General features: G+C 39.8%; 1 protein-coding gene across 2 annotated transcripts; it reads left to right on the top strand.

The window, feature by feature from the left end:
* The first annotated feature begins 2148 nt into the window (after positions 1-2148).
* Positions 2149-12664, top strand: LOC143286524 (vacuolar protein sorting-associated protein 72 homolog). Of its 2 annotated transcripts, none has more exons than XM_076594117.1 (7): positions 2149-2231; positions 4152-4288; positions 4809-4961; positions 6127-6238; positions 7879-8079; positions 9797-9947; positions 11848-12664. In XM_076594117.1, exons 2-7 carry the CDS (start codon positions 4178-4180, stop codon positions 12209-12211), a joined length of 1092 nt encoding a protein of 363 aa, XP_076450232.1. In that variant the 5' UTR covers positions 2149-2231; positions 4152-4177; the 3' UTR covers positions 12212-12664. The 2 variants fall into 2 exon arrangements, with proteins under 2 accessions (XP_076450232.1, XP_076450233.1); XM_076594118.1 differs by lacking the exon at positions 2149-2231 and adding an exon at positions 2786-2805.
* Positions 12665-14011: the final 1347 nt, after the last annotated feature.

Genomic DNA, 14011 nt, shown 5'->3' with positions numbered 1-14011 from the left:
ATTTTACGTAATTTCGCCAGAGGACAACACTCTCGTTGCCATGGGTTCTTTTTCAGTGCGCCAAGTGCGTGCTGCACACGGGACCTCGGTTTATCGTCTCATCCGAAAGACTAGACGCTCAGTTTGATTTTTCAGTCAAACTTAGGAGAAAGGGCGAGAGCGGGATTCGAACCCACACCCTCACGGACTCTCTGTATTGGCAGCTGAGCGTCTTAACCATTCTTCCACCTTCCTCCGTGTTTAAAACATTAGGTAACAAATGATAATGAAGAAATAAACTGATGGGAACAACTTTTATGTGCAGCTTTACAGAGGCAATAAAATTATTGAACAATGCGAAATACAAGACTTAACAAAAGAAATTCATTACCTGTCATCATCCTTGAAAGGGGAAACAACTTTGGAAGTGGTGGAGAATGACTGAATTAAATGACAATAGTCCTGGAACTATGGCGTTGGTGCTGAATTTAATTCTTTTTTAAAATAATTTGAGCCCCATGAATCATATGAGTATTAAATTAAGCATTTAGAGATGGCAAACTCAAATGCTGTGCATCCCAAAGGCAGATATAATATAAAAAAATAGAAAAAGAAAAAATACCCAGCCAGCCCAAACTGGAGACTGATCTCTCTTCTGAATGTCATATGAAATGATGACCAAATATTCCATTGAACATTTTGTTTGGAAATGTAGAACAGTTCTGGACAGACATAGAAAAGCATTTTATAGAAAAAGTGTATATTGTCTAACAACATTCCAAAACTTTTGTCACATAGACACAGACTGAATATAATTATTGAGTTATGACATATACAATCACAGATTTCATTATAATATTGACAAAACATTTCAAAATCTAAGGTGAATAGTAGGACACCCATGTAATTTTATAAAAAGATAAAATGCAGACACCAATTCAAAGAAACAATGCAAAATCAATATTGAAAACTTTCCTTCTTTTATAGTGACTGGTCCTGTTACATTCTGATGGAAAATGAACAGATCTGTGTGTGTGTGTGTGTGTGTGTGATTGCATCTGTAATTTACTTGATAACTTTGGCTTCAATTGGCTTTTTGTATTTGAAAAACAAAACAACAACAACAAAACAACAACAACAAAAAAACCAAACAAACCGGGACAGAAGCCTCTGACGGCAAGAGGCAGTGTTTGGGCTGAAGGCATGTTAAAGAATATAACAGGAACATCTAACATGACACAAGTGGACGGTCACAATTTCATAAAATAACAATCATTTATGAAACAACAATCACAAACATGCAGTACCCCCTTTCTATTGTCATTGATAACACATACACACACACACACACAAAAGCATGTACACACACACACACACACACACACATTATTGGGTTAATGCAAGGGAGTAAATATAGTGTTGTGTCTTTATAAAGTCTGGACAGGCATAAAGACACAGACAGACAGATACACACACACACACTCACACACACACACACAGCCAGCAGATTTGCTCTCTTGCATGTGTGTGTGTGTGTGTGTGTGTGTGTGTGTGTGTGTGTGTGTGTGTTTACACATGTGTGTTGATGGAAAAACACAATTGATTAAATTGATGCTGATGATGATGACAACAACACTTGACAACTGACGTTGACTATGATGACAACAACAACAAAAACCAAAACCAAAACACCCAACAACAATAAAACAAAACTGACCAAGAAGAAAAAAAAGAAAAAAAAGAGAAGCAACAAACACACACACAAACAAACGATGACGAAAAAAAGAGAAGCAACAAACACACACACAAACAAACGATGACGATGATGATAACAACCCTTTCATTGCAGCAGAACAGCATTTAGATCTTTTTATAAATTTTTATTTTATTTTTTTGTAATAGGCCACCCACAGCACAGCTGGAATACACACGCTTGTCGGAACCCAGTCTGTGCCAAGGAAGAAGAACAATAACCCTATACTTTTTATTATTTTTTATTTATCTTGTTCTGTTATTATCACGTGCGCTGGGATCAAAAGTAACATTCCGACACACATGGTCAGTGAAACCACGTTCAAACACGTGTGGGAGAAGGATAGGGTAGGGAGGGGTAAGGTGAGGGAGACAATTAATGGGAGGTAAGGCAAATAGAGTTCTTTTGGTACTTGAGAGAAGAAAAGGTCCTTTTCCGCTTGGCGCAGATGAACAACTTTCCTCGGACAGTCTGAGACACACATTATTTACTTGAACCGGTAAAAAATGTTTGTAATCATTGGTGGTATTGATCACGGCATATTCGTTAAATCCCTACTCCTATGTCTTTTTCTTCCTTTTATTGAGATTCCATTGCAGGACTTCTGTTGTTTGGACTGTCTTGAGGAACTTTCGTTTTTGCGTGTGTTACAAATGCCTCTTTGGTTCCTGCACTTTGTTTAATTTTTGTGTGTGCGGTATTTTTTTTAAAATTTTTTTTAAAGAAGATATTATTGATGAACCAATTAAAGTTTGAGAGGGCAAAGGTGAACAAAAAAACATGGGAACTTGAGTCCGCAAGTATCGCTTCGTGTTGTATCTCGGGTGTTTGTTCTATTACTTTTTAGATTAATTAATTGATTATTTATATATTTATTTGTTTGCCTATTTTGATTAGAAATGTAGTTGTCACTCCTCGTTATCTTGACCATGAAAATTTGGTAAAACTATTCAAAGCTCTGGTGCATCCTCACTTGGAGTATGGAAACACTGTGTGGTGCCCTTATCTGAATCATCAGTCTTATCTGTTGCAGAGAGGGTGCAGAAAAGAGCCTCAAAGCTTGTTCGCAAAAAGTAGGCACATGATATATTGATCTATCAACTTATTATTAAGATTATGTTTCCATTCTGCTAGAAGGTTTCAGTTTCAGTTTCCCAAGGAGGCGTCACTGGGTTCAGACAAATCCATATATATGCTACACCACATCTGTTAGGCAGATGCCTGATAGCAGCATTACCCAGCACGCTTGTCAGGCCTTGAATGCATGCTTATATATTTGTGTACCTATCAGAGTGGATTTCCTTTTACATAATTTTGCCAGAGGACAAACTCTAATTGCCACGGGTTCTTTCTCAGTACGCCAAGTGCATGCTGCACATGGGACCTCAGATTATTGTCTCATCTGAAAGACTAGACGCTCAGTTTGATTTTGCAATCAAACTTGGAAGAAAGAGTGAGAGCAGGATTTGAACCCACACAAGGGTAGAAGGATAAGTGGTGATCCTATTGAAACATATAACTTTATAAGCTTATTAATGGTCACATTGATGTGTCTTGGGATCAGTTCTTTTCTGCACTTCAGTACAATTCCACAAGAAGTGCTGAAGGAGGGAAAAACTTTTGTACAGTGTTCAAATACTAATACAAGAGATTTTTGCTTTAGTAATAGAGAGTTTTACAAATGTATGGAATGAAGTGCCACTTCATCAAAAAGCAACATCTACTAAATCATTCAATAATCAAATGGACAATGCCATAAAATTCTCAACTATTTTTAGAAAGTTTTACAAATGAATAAACTGGATAATGAAGCGTTCAACCTTTACCAAAATTTCTACCAAAATATGTTAAAAAAACAATGAAGGGACTGTTTAAACTTACAAAGCTTGCCTTGTCCCTATCCCCGTACAACTACTGCTATACTAGTACTACTATTCGCATGCCTGCATTGCAAATCACATGAAAGCTGTTAAATTAGATATCTCACCACTATTCTTTACGATACTAATGAAATAGGAAATAACACAAAATATATGTCTGTGACTGTATGAGTATATTAATTTATTAATTGTTCAAATGTATGAAAATGACATGACATTTTGACTTTGTCACTGAAAAATAGAAAAAGAATGAACAAATCACTTTTACTACTAGATTTGTGGTTGTCATATGGATCACTCTATGTTTTTTTGTTGTTGTTTTTTTGTTTTGTTTTTTGTTTTTTATCAGAAGTGCCCAAGTTTGTCCAATATTGACAATTTGCACTGTTTGCAGAGGATGGATTTACTTTGAAATGCAGTGCAATTATTTCTGTTGAAGGTTTTTAACCATGGTTTTCTGTTGATTGAAGATTTTAAAAGTGGTTTTCCGTTCAAGACTGTATTTTCATTGAAGATTTTCATTCTGTTGTGCCTGTCAGGTGGATTTCAAGAACGAAGAGAAAGTATGGCAGCAGAGCGGTCACGCCGTGGGAATGCAGGGAGTCGCATGACCCAGATGCTGGAAGCAGAAGATGAGGATGAGTTCTATAAAACTACCTATGGGGGCTTTGAAGAGGTAAACAACTTTAATTTCTTGCTGAAAAGTCTTGTGCAAACATACAGTTAATCAGAGAAAAAGGAAATTTTTGTTGTTGTTGTTGTTGTAAGTGTTTTCCCTGTTATTGTGTGATGGAAGACTGAAATGCAGTGAGACATGAACTTTAAAAATTCGGAGTGTTCTGCTGTGCACACATGCTCTCAGTTACGTGACCACACAGAGACATAAACACACAGCCACTGACACACACAGACACTCAATCACACACACACACACACACACACACACACACGCACATGCACATGCACACACACATGCATGCATGCACGCACATACACAGAGTCAGTGTCACAGTGACAAAGATACAAAACACACACATACCTCTTTCACCGTGTTCCTTAGAACAAGTTTTTTATGTCTTGTTTTCATACAGTGTATTATTATTAGGAATGTACTGTACAAATTAAAAGGAAGAATGCCTATTTTGTGTGTTACTCCAGATTAATAAATGATTTAAAAAGTCAACATTCTATAACAGGAAGCAGAAGACAATGACTACAACTCAGAAGAGTCAGACTCTGAGTCAACAGACTCAGACTTCAGCATTGATGAAAATGATGAGGTTCGAAGCGATGTTGATGACGATGATGAACCCAAGAGGAAGAAACGTGTTGTCACCAAAGCCTACAAGGTAAGCAGGTTCATTGTTGGTCAAAGTACATTTAGTCAGGTAGCTGACACTTGATACTAAATCAGTATAAAGAATTGAACAAGTCCGTCATGGAGTACTATATATAGATATACGTATGTATTGACTTTTGTGCATGCAGCTGTTGATCTTTGATAGGGCATTTTTTATGTTGCTTTTTGATGGTTTTCTTTTTGTTTTTAAAAAGTTTTGTTTTTATATAAGGTTTCCTATAGAACATCAGAATTTTTCTCTGAAGACAACTTTGTTACGAAAATTCATATTTCTCATAGTGATAGTAATGTTTAGTATTAGAGTAAAGAGATAAAGTAGTATATTCTTACTGTGACTAACAGTGAGCACAGGTGTTGCAAACATATCCATGTAATTGGTGTGACTTCAGTTATTGATGTTTGAGAAGCTTACACTTATTCATGTTTTCTTTAAATTCTTTTTTTATAGGATCTTTGTGTAGGAGGGTGTAATGTAATGTGTGTACAAACTTTAGGGATGTTACTTACATGCATCTGTTACTCACTGGTATGCCTTTGTCACTTAAATGCATAAAAATGCAGAATCATGTACAAAATTGGTATGTTGGTTTGGCTGTTGCCCATTTTCAGAGTGTGGAAAGGGAGATGAGAAGGGATGATGAAGGGATTTATAAATGAAATAAAACTGACTTTGGCATCATTGACAAATCAGTTTCAGTTTCATAAGGAGGTGTCACTGTGTTTGGACAAATACATATATGCCAGACCACATCTGCTGGGCAAATGCCTGACCAGCAGCATAACCCAATGCGCTTAGATAGGCCTTGAGTGCATGCATGTATTTGTGTACCTATCAGAGTGGGTTTCTTCTACAAAATTTTGCTAGAAGATAACACTCTCATTGCCATGGGTTCTTTTTCAGTGTGCCAAGTGTGTGCTGCATACAGGACCTCGGTTTATCATCTCATCTGAATGACTAGATGCTCACTTTGGTTTTCCAGTCAAACTTGTAAGAAAGGGTGAGAGCTGGATTCAAACCCAGACCCTTTCGGACTCTCTGTATTGGCAGATGAGTGTCTTAACCATTCTGCCACCTTCCTCCTAAAAAAAAGAAAAACATGGCAGTGGAAAGATAAGATTAGAAGAATTGACCTTTTACTTTTCTGTTTGTGAAGGAGCCAAAGCGGGAAGAACCAGATGAGAAGAAGGTGAAAGTGGAAGAGATCAAGAAAGAGAAGAAGAAGAAGACAGCTGACATCCCATCTGTGCAGATCTACATGTCCCCAGGTAAGAAGAGAGCTTCTGGTTGCGTTTTGAGGGCTCTCAAAGCCTGACTGGTGCGTTGGGTTTTTCGTGTTGGTCAGGCGTCTGCCTCTTTTTAAAGGCAGATTTGGGGTAGTGTACATGGATCAGTCTTCATGCCTCCTTGAAACCAGCTGTCAAGATGTATAGTTTATCGTGGAGTTGTGTACAGATAGTATGTTTGCAGACAGCCTGGTGGAGGGAGAAGACATTTTTAAAGCTGTAAACAAAATTTACTTACCTGACAGTGTTGGCATGCCACTAAGGATTGATTTTTGAATGTCTGCATACATTAAAAAAAAAGTGTTTTTCCATTGCGCTTAGAACAAATGAATAAAGTTCATTCAAAATGTTGGTTGCATATATTATTTGAGTACTGTCAAGATTAACCATGGATATAGATAAGAACATGTACACACCTACTTATTTTTTCATCACGGGCTGCATCTCCCACATTCACTTGTATACATGAGTGGGCTTTCATGTGTATGACTGTTTTTATCCCCACCATGTAGGCAGTCATACTCCATTTTCAGGGGGTGAGGGGAGTGCATGCCGGTTATGTTCTTGTTTCCATAATCCACCAAACACTGACATGGATTGCAGAATCTTTATCTTGCGTATTTGATCTTCTGTATGGGTATACACTTGAAGGAGGTTCAGGCAGTAGCAGGTCTGCACATCTGTTGACCTTGGAGACAGGTTCTGTGACCAGGATTTGATACCAAAACCCTCAGATTGAAAGTCCAACAGACATCTTCAAAGCATTGAACAGTATTTTCCTGGTGATATTAGCATGTCCACTGAGGATTGATTACTTGATTTCTGTATACATTTAAAAAAACAACATGTCAGTTCATTTTTTCATTACATCTAAAAACGAGTGAATAAAGTTCATTCAAGATGTCTGTTGCATATTTTATATGAGTACAGTCAAGATTACCCACAGATATTGTTATTGCTTTCAAGATGGCGCTGACCAATGGTGACATGGGGATAGCTGTCCTGTTTATTTTGTGTTTAATTCTGTTTATGTGTGTTAAGGAAACAGCTGCGATCTTATGCACTTGTATGTATCCTAATTTCTACTGTATCTGTGTTTGTGTATGATTTTCGATTTATGTTTGTATCTCGTTATGTACTATCCCCCCCAATATTCCTTGTCACCACGATACACTTGGTAATAAAGACATATTGTATTCTGTTCTATATAAATCAAACTATGTACACACCTACTGATTTTGTTTTGTGGCTTGTTTATGTATGATGAAAGAACTGCTGTATTTGAAAACTGGTTGACTTGAAACAGCTCTGTCAGTGTTTCCATAGTCAGTGTTTGCACAACCCATTGAACGCTGGCATAGGTTACACATATACAAGGTTTTTAATGAGCGTGTTTGATCTTCTCCACGTGTACACATGAGAAAGGGGGTTCAGGCATGAGCAGGTCTGTAATTTTTTTGACCTGGCAGGTTTGAAAAATCTCTACCTTTAACCCTCAGGGTACCATAAACAGGATTTGAGCCCAGGATTATCAGGTTGAAGGTACAACAATTTAACCGCTGAGCTGCTGTGGCTGTCAGTGCAGGTTGTTGATAACCTTTGTGTGTGTGTGTGTGTGTCAGAACGCAAATCACTGCGCAAGTCGACAGCAGTCAAGTCCAAGCAGACACAGTCGCGTCAGAAGCAGCGTGAGGAGCAGGCCAAGATGCTGGCAGAGATCGCCGACCGGAACAATGTGAAGGTGGAAGATGTCCGCAGGCTGACACAGGAAGAACTTCTGGCTGAAGCCAAGGTTACTGAACAGATCAACATGAAAAGCTTGGGTCAGTGGTGTGTGTGGGTGTGGGTGCGTGTGTGTGTGTGTGTGTGTGTGTGTGTGTGCTTATGAATGAATGTTTTGTCTGTTTGCATTTTCTTTTTTTTTCCCCCATTTTTTTTTTATACGCCTGTTATTTTAATTCTTTGTTTTTGCTCCATTTTCCTGTCTGTTTCCTTTTCATTCTATTTTTTGCCCGTTTTCTGATACACTTTCCTCCGTTTGTCTTGTGTTCCTGTGAAACAGACTTGTATCACCTTTAGGTAATTTCATTTTCTTGTGGTTTGAATTTGTCGGTCCATTTAGATACATTCTTCATAATGTGTGTGTGTGTTTTTTCTTTTACCTTCTCACTGAAGACTTTTGTTGTCAGTTTTACTTTATGCACTTTTGCTGAGATTCAGATTATGTTCTGCTGGGCGGAACAGAGACAGTGTTGTTTGTGCTGGGTGGAACAGAGACATCAGTGTTTGTGTTGGTGCTGGGTGGAACAGAGACCTCAGTGTTGTTTGTGCTGGGTGGAGCAGAGACATCAGTGTTGTTTATGTTTGTGCTGGGTGGAACAGAGACATCAGTGTTTGTGTTGGTGCTGTGTGAAGCAGAGACATCAGTGTTTGTGTTTGTGCTGGGTGGAACAGAGACACCAGTGTTGTTTGTGTTGATGCTGTGTGGAGCAGAGACATCAGTGTTGTTTGTGTTTGTGCTGGGTGGAGCAGAGACCTCAGTGTTGTTTGTGCTGGGTGGAACAGAGACAGTGTTGTTTGTGTTGATGCTGTGTGGAGCAGAGACATCAGTGTTGTTTGTGTTTGTGCTGGGTGGAGCAGAGACCTCAGTGTTGTTTGTGCTGGGTGGAGCAGAGACCTCAGTGTTGTTTGTGCTGTGTGGAACAGAGACATCAGTGTTGTTTGTGTTTGTGCTGGGTGGAACAGAGACCTCAGTGTTGTTTGTGTTGATGCTGTGTGGAACAGAGACATCAGTGTTGTTTGTGTTGGTGCTGTGTGGAACAGAGACATCAGTGTTGTTTGTGTTGGTGCTGTGTGGAACAGAGACATCAGTGTTGTTTGTGTTGATGCTGTGTGGAACAGAGACATCAGTGTTGTTTGTGTTGGTGCTGCGTGGAACAGAGACATCAGTGTTGTTTGTGTTGGTGCTGTGTGGAACAGAGACATCAGTGTTGTTTGTGTTTGTGCTGGGTGGAACAGAGACATCAGTGTTTGTGTTTGTGCTGGGTGGAACAGAGACATCAGTGTTTGTGTTGATGCTGGGTGGAACAGAGACATCAGTGTTGTTTGTGTTGATGCTGGGTGGAGCAGAGACAGTGTTTGTGTTTGTGCTGGGTGGAACAGAGACATCAGTGTTGTTTGTGGTGATGCTGGGTGGATCAGAGACATCAGTGTTGTTTGTGTTGGTGCTGGGTGGAGCAGAGACAGTGTTTGTGTTGGTGCTGGGTGGAGCAGAGACAGTGTTTGTGTTTGTGCTGGGTGGAACAGAGACACCAGTGTTGTTTGTGTTGATGCTGGGTGGAACAGAGACATCAGTGTTGTTTGTGTTGATGCTGGGTGGAACAGAGACATCAGTGTTGTTTGTGTTGGTGCTGTGTGGAGCAGAGACATCAGTGTTGTTTGTGTTGGTGCTGTGTGGAACAGAGACATCAGTGTTGTTTGTGGTGATGCTGGGTGGAGCAGAGACCTCAGTGTTGTTTGTGTTGCTGTTTGATGGAACAGAGAACTACCAGAAGCTGGAGTTGGAAAAGAAGCGGGCGCGTGTGCAGAAAGAGGTGTACCGAGGCCCGGTGATCCGCTACCACTCTGTGACCATGCCCCTGCTGAACGATGACGCTTGTCTCGACCCTGAGATCAATGTAGATGGGGATGGGTGAGTGTTGCTCTGGCAACAGTTCAAAAGTGTGTGCGTGTGCGTGTGCGTGTGTGTGAGTGAGTGTGTGCGAGTGTGAGCAAATCCACTGATGTAAGATTGCTGCAGTGTGGAGGGCGTGTGCATGTGTGTGTTGGTGGGTGGGTGGGTGTTCAAAGCATTGCTTTATTCTGAATTAATATTCTTAAATTTTTTGCGACTCAGTTGATGTTAATGTAGTGATTATTTTGTCAGTAGCAAAAAGTGCGATTCCGGCTCTGTAAATCTGTCTTGCAGAACTCGACTCGCCAGAAGTAATCCTTTCAGTATTTCAAAAATATAATTTCATTGACATGTACTTTAGTTAAAACTTACTGTAATTTTGGAGGGGAAAAAAGGATAAACTTCACTGAAAAAGTAACTGATATAATTGTAACATAATTGAGATTTAAGAAAAAAAAGAAAAAAAAAAAAGAAGCCAAACAAGAGAGACTCACAAATGAGGAGAAAAGCCAGTTGCACACCTCCACACCATTCTGTCATGTGTGTACAAGAAGGAAGTTGGACGAATGGCAGGCATTTATCTGCCAATACAGTGTCAGTGTGGGTCTGGGTTCGAAATTCTGGTTTCACCCTTTCTCCCATGTTTGACTGGAAAATCAAACTGAGCATCTACTCTAGTTTTGGATTAGATGGGTGATAAACTGAGGTCCTGTGTGCAGCATGCACCTGGTACACTGAAATGAAAAAAACAACCATGTCCTCTGGCAAAGTTCTGTAAAAAAACAAAACAACCCAAAAAAAACAAAACCCCCCAAAATCACACACAAGAATCCCCACTTGATTGGTACAGAAATATATATGCAGGTATTCAAGGCCTGACTAGCCTGTTGGGTTATGTTGCTGGTCAGGCAGTGTCAGAATGCTGTGATGCCTTCTTGAGAAACTGAAACTAGAACTGTGTACTGTGTATACTGTGTGTCATGTTTGGGCCATCATTATAAGATGTAGCCAGTTGAGGTCAGTGTACATGAAATTGACCCCCCCCCCCCTCATCCCATTTTAAAAATTGGTTTCTTTCTCTTGGGATATCTACAGATTTTCAGAAAATCTGTGTTAGAACAGCTGATGATTTTCTTCATACGCAGACCTGAAGAGTTGTTTATGTTCAGATCAGCTGATTTTCTCATAATTTTCAAAATCTTTTTTTTCTCTTGGGATGTCTATGCATGAAATTGTTAAATCTATCAAGATTTTCTTTCATTCTACTAGCTAAAAAAAGAATTGAATGGCAGGGATGCTCCGATGCAGACTGTGCAGCACCATAAAGAAATACTCCAACGTTCGTCATGGATGTCTACATTTGAAAATGTATATGTTAGATTTTTTCAGTCTATTGTATAAAAAAGAAATTGAACAACAGGGATGCTCTGATAGATACAGTAAAGCCATGAAGCACAGGAGAGAAGTGCTCCTGCACATTCATAATGGACGCCTACATATGAAAATATACATCTCTATCAATTTTATTTCCAATCTAATATTTGAAAAAAAAAAAACCTAAACGACAGAGACGCTCGGATGGAGATGGTGCAGCCGTTCAGCACAGGATAGAAGTGCTTCTGCATGTTCATCATGGATGTCTACTTATGAAAATGTATATATTAAAAATTTTTTCAAGCACTCCCGCACGTTCACATTATGACTGCCTACATATGAAAAAGTACATCTCTATCATTTTTTTTTTCCAATCTAATAAAAAAACACCCCCCCCCCAAAAAAAAACAACACAACTGAATGGTGGAGATGGTGCAGCTGTTCAGCACAGGATATAAAAATTTTTTTCAAGCACTCCTGCATGTTCATTATGAATGCCTACATATGAAAATGTACATGTGTATCAATTTTTTTTGAATGACAGGGACGCCCCGATGGAGACGGTGCAGCCGTTGAGCACAACAGGAGAGAGGTGCTCACGCACGTTCGTCACCTTCACAGACCAGAATGTCTTCCACTCCGTCTTCCCGCAGGTCAGACGCAAGGCTCCGCAGAAGAGCCTGTGCCCCGTGACACGGCTGCCGGCCAAGTATGTGGACCCCCTGACGGACACGCCCTACGCCACACTGCAGGCCTTCCGCCTCATCCGTGAGGCCTACACCAAGCAGCTGGCCCAGCCGGCAGCAGGGGAGGGGGGCAAGTCATCGTCGGGGTCCCTGCTGACTGTGGCTCAACAGAGACGGGGCAGAGACAAAGACAAGGCGCAGTTGTCGGAGGCTGCCCAGTAAGGAGTGAAGGCTGGGGAGTGTGGGGGTGGGGTGGTGGGGCGTGAGTTGTAAGTGTTTGTGTTGGATTGTGGGATTCAAGAAAATTTGTGGGATTTATGCGATTGTGTATATGTATGTGTGTGTGCGTCTGAGAGAGAGAGTGTGTATGTGTGTGTTTGAGAGAAGAAGAAGAGAGAGAGAGAGAGTGTCCATGTGTCATGCTTGCAGGAGAAATGACGACAAAGCCTAAGTGAGAAAATGTTATTTTATATATCTGTGAATCCATATTTCATACATTTATGATTTTATGAATAGGCATATTAAAAGGGATTGGAGGGCATGAAAAAGAATTGTATGCAAGACTGTATAGAGAGATATGAGTGACTGTGGCTTGAAGATTTTTCATCTGAGGAATAACAATGATGGAAAAATCATGCTTGTGAAATAAATGATCATGAAAGAAGTGAAAGAAACTATTATGTTGGTTATTCGACTTGGTGTGAATTGGTAGTGTGTTGTTTAGACATGATGGTGGTTTTTTATGTTCTTACGAAAACATACAGATACATCCAGATTTTTTCTCTCTGTTAACCAGCATGTTTCTGATTAGGAATAATCCAAATTGAAGCAACGAGTATATTCATACATCATGTATAAAATATATAAACATTACAGATATTTGGTATATGGCCTTGTGCGGTCGGCTAGACTATAAGCAATAATGATTGAACATTAAAGATATTTGGCAATGCCTCGTTACATTTACTCTGGTATCAATGATTATTGTTCAGTGATTATCAAACTTACATGGCAGCTGCTGGACATTTCAACCTGTATCATCAAACATCAGTTTTTAGATGATGAGCCAGCAAAATAAGAGATGCTTTGCAATATTTATGTGAAGTATTCCATCAGTTGGCGTTAAGTTTATATAGCTTTTTTTTCTGGTGCAGAGGTGTGTGGGTGTGTATGGCAGAAGAGGAGTGTGTGTAGCATTAATTATGTATGTATATGTATTTGTATTTCTTTTTATCATGACAGATTTCTCTGTGTGAAATTCAGGCTGCTCTCCCCAGGGAGAGCACGTTGCTACGTTACAGTGCCACCCATTTTTTTGTATTTTTTCCTGCGTGCGGTTTTATTTGCTTTTCCTATCGAAGTGGATTTTTCTACAGAATTTTGCCAGGAACAACCCTTTTGTTTCCATGGGTTCTTTTACGTGCGCAAAGTGCATACTGCACACGGGACCTCGGTTTATCGTCTCATCCGAATGACTAGCGTCCAGACCACCACTCAAGGTCTAGTGGAGGGAGAGAAAATATCGGAGGCTAAGCTGTGATTCGAACCACCGCGCTCAGATTCTCTCGTTTCCTAGGCGGACGTGTTACCTCTAGGCCATCACTCCACATGTACCCCCTGTAGATTATGTACCATGAAGTCGTATCTTGTTGTTGCCTCTCTCTCTGTCATTCTCAGTACCCTCTTGAACTGCCGGTTTCTCCAGCTCATCTTGGTACTTACAATGTTTATCCTTCATATGTGTGTAGGTGTTCATAATTTAGTATGCAAGTGAAAACATACCTGTTAATTTATCATCTTTGTGTAGGTGTGCATAATTTCGCATGCAAATGAAAACATACCTGTTTATGTATCATCATTTTGGTATGTTATTTAACTCTCTCCATACGAATGGCAAAAGGGACGACGTTAACAGCGTTCCACCCCAATTACCACCATCAAAATATTGCAAGCGGAAGGCTCTTATACTGAGGAGGTGAATGTTGACAAAGAATACCACAATTCTGACGACGGAAGCTAAAG

Source organism: Babylonia areolata, chromosome 10 (assembly GCF_041734735.1).
Source record: "Babylonia areolata isolate BAREFJ2019XMU chromosome 10, ASM4173473v1, whole genome shotgun sequence".
NCBI classification, from domain to species: Eukaryota; Metazoa; Mollusca; class Gastropoda; order Neogastropoda; family Buccinidae; genus Babylonia; species Babylonia areolata.
Note: the sequence above shows the minus strand (reverse complement) of the source record. Positions and strands in the feature narration are given on the sequence as shown.

Excerpts from the sequence above, each read along its gene's own strand:
- LOC143286524 (XM_076594117.1), top strand. The coding sequence starts at position 4,178 with ATGGCAGCAGAGCGGTCACGCCGTGGGAATGCAGGGAGTCGCATGACC. Across the intron at positions 4,289-4,808 it reads CCTATGGGGGCTTTGAAGAG|GAAGCAGAAGACAATGACTA; the intron begins GTAAACAACTTT and ends ATTCTATAACAG. Across the intron at positions 6,239-7,878 it reads GCAGATCTACATGTCCCCAG|AACGCAAATCACTGCGCAAG; the intron begins GTAAGAAGAGAG and ends TGTGTGTGTCAG.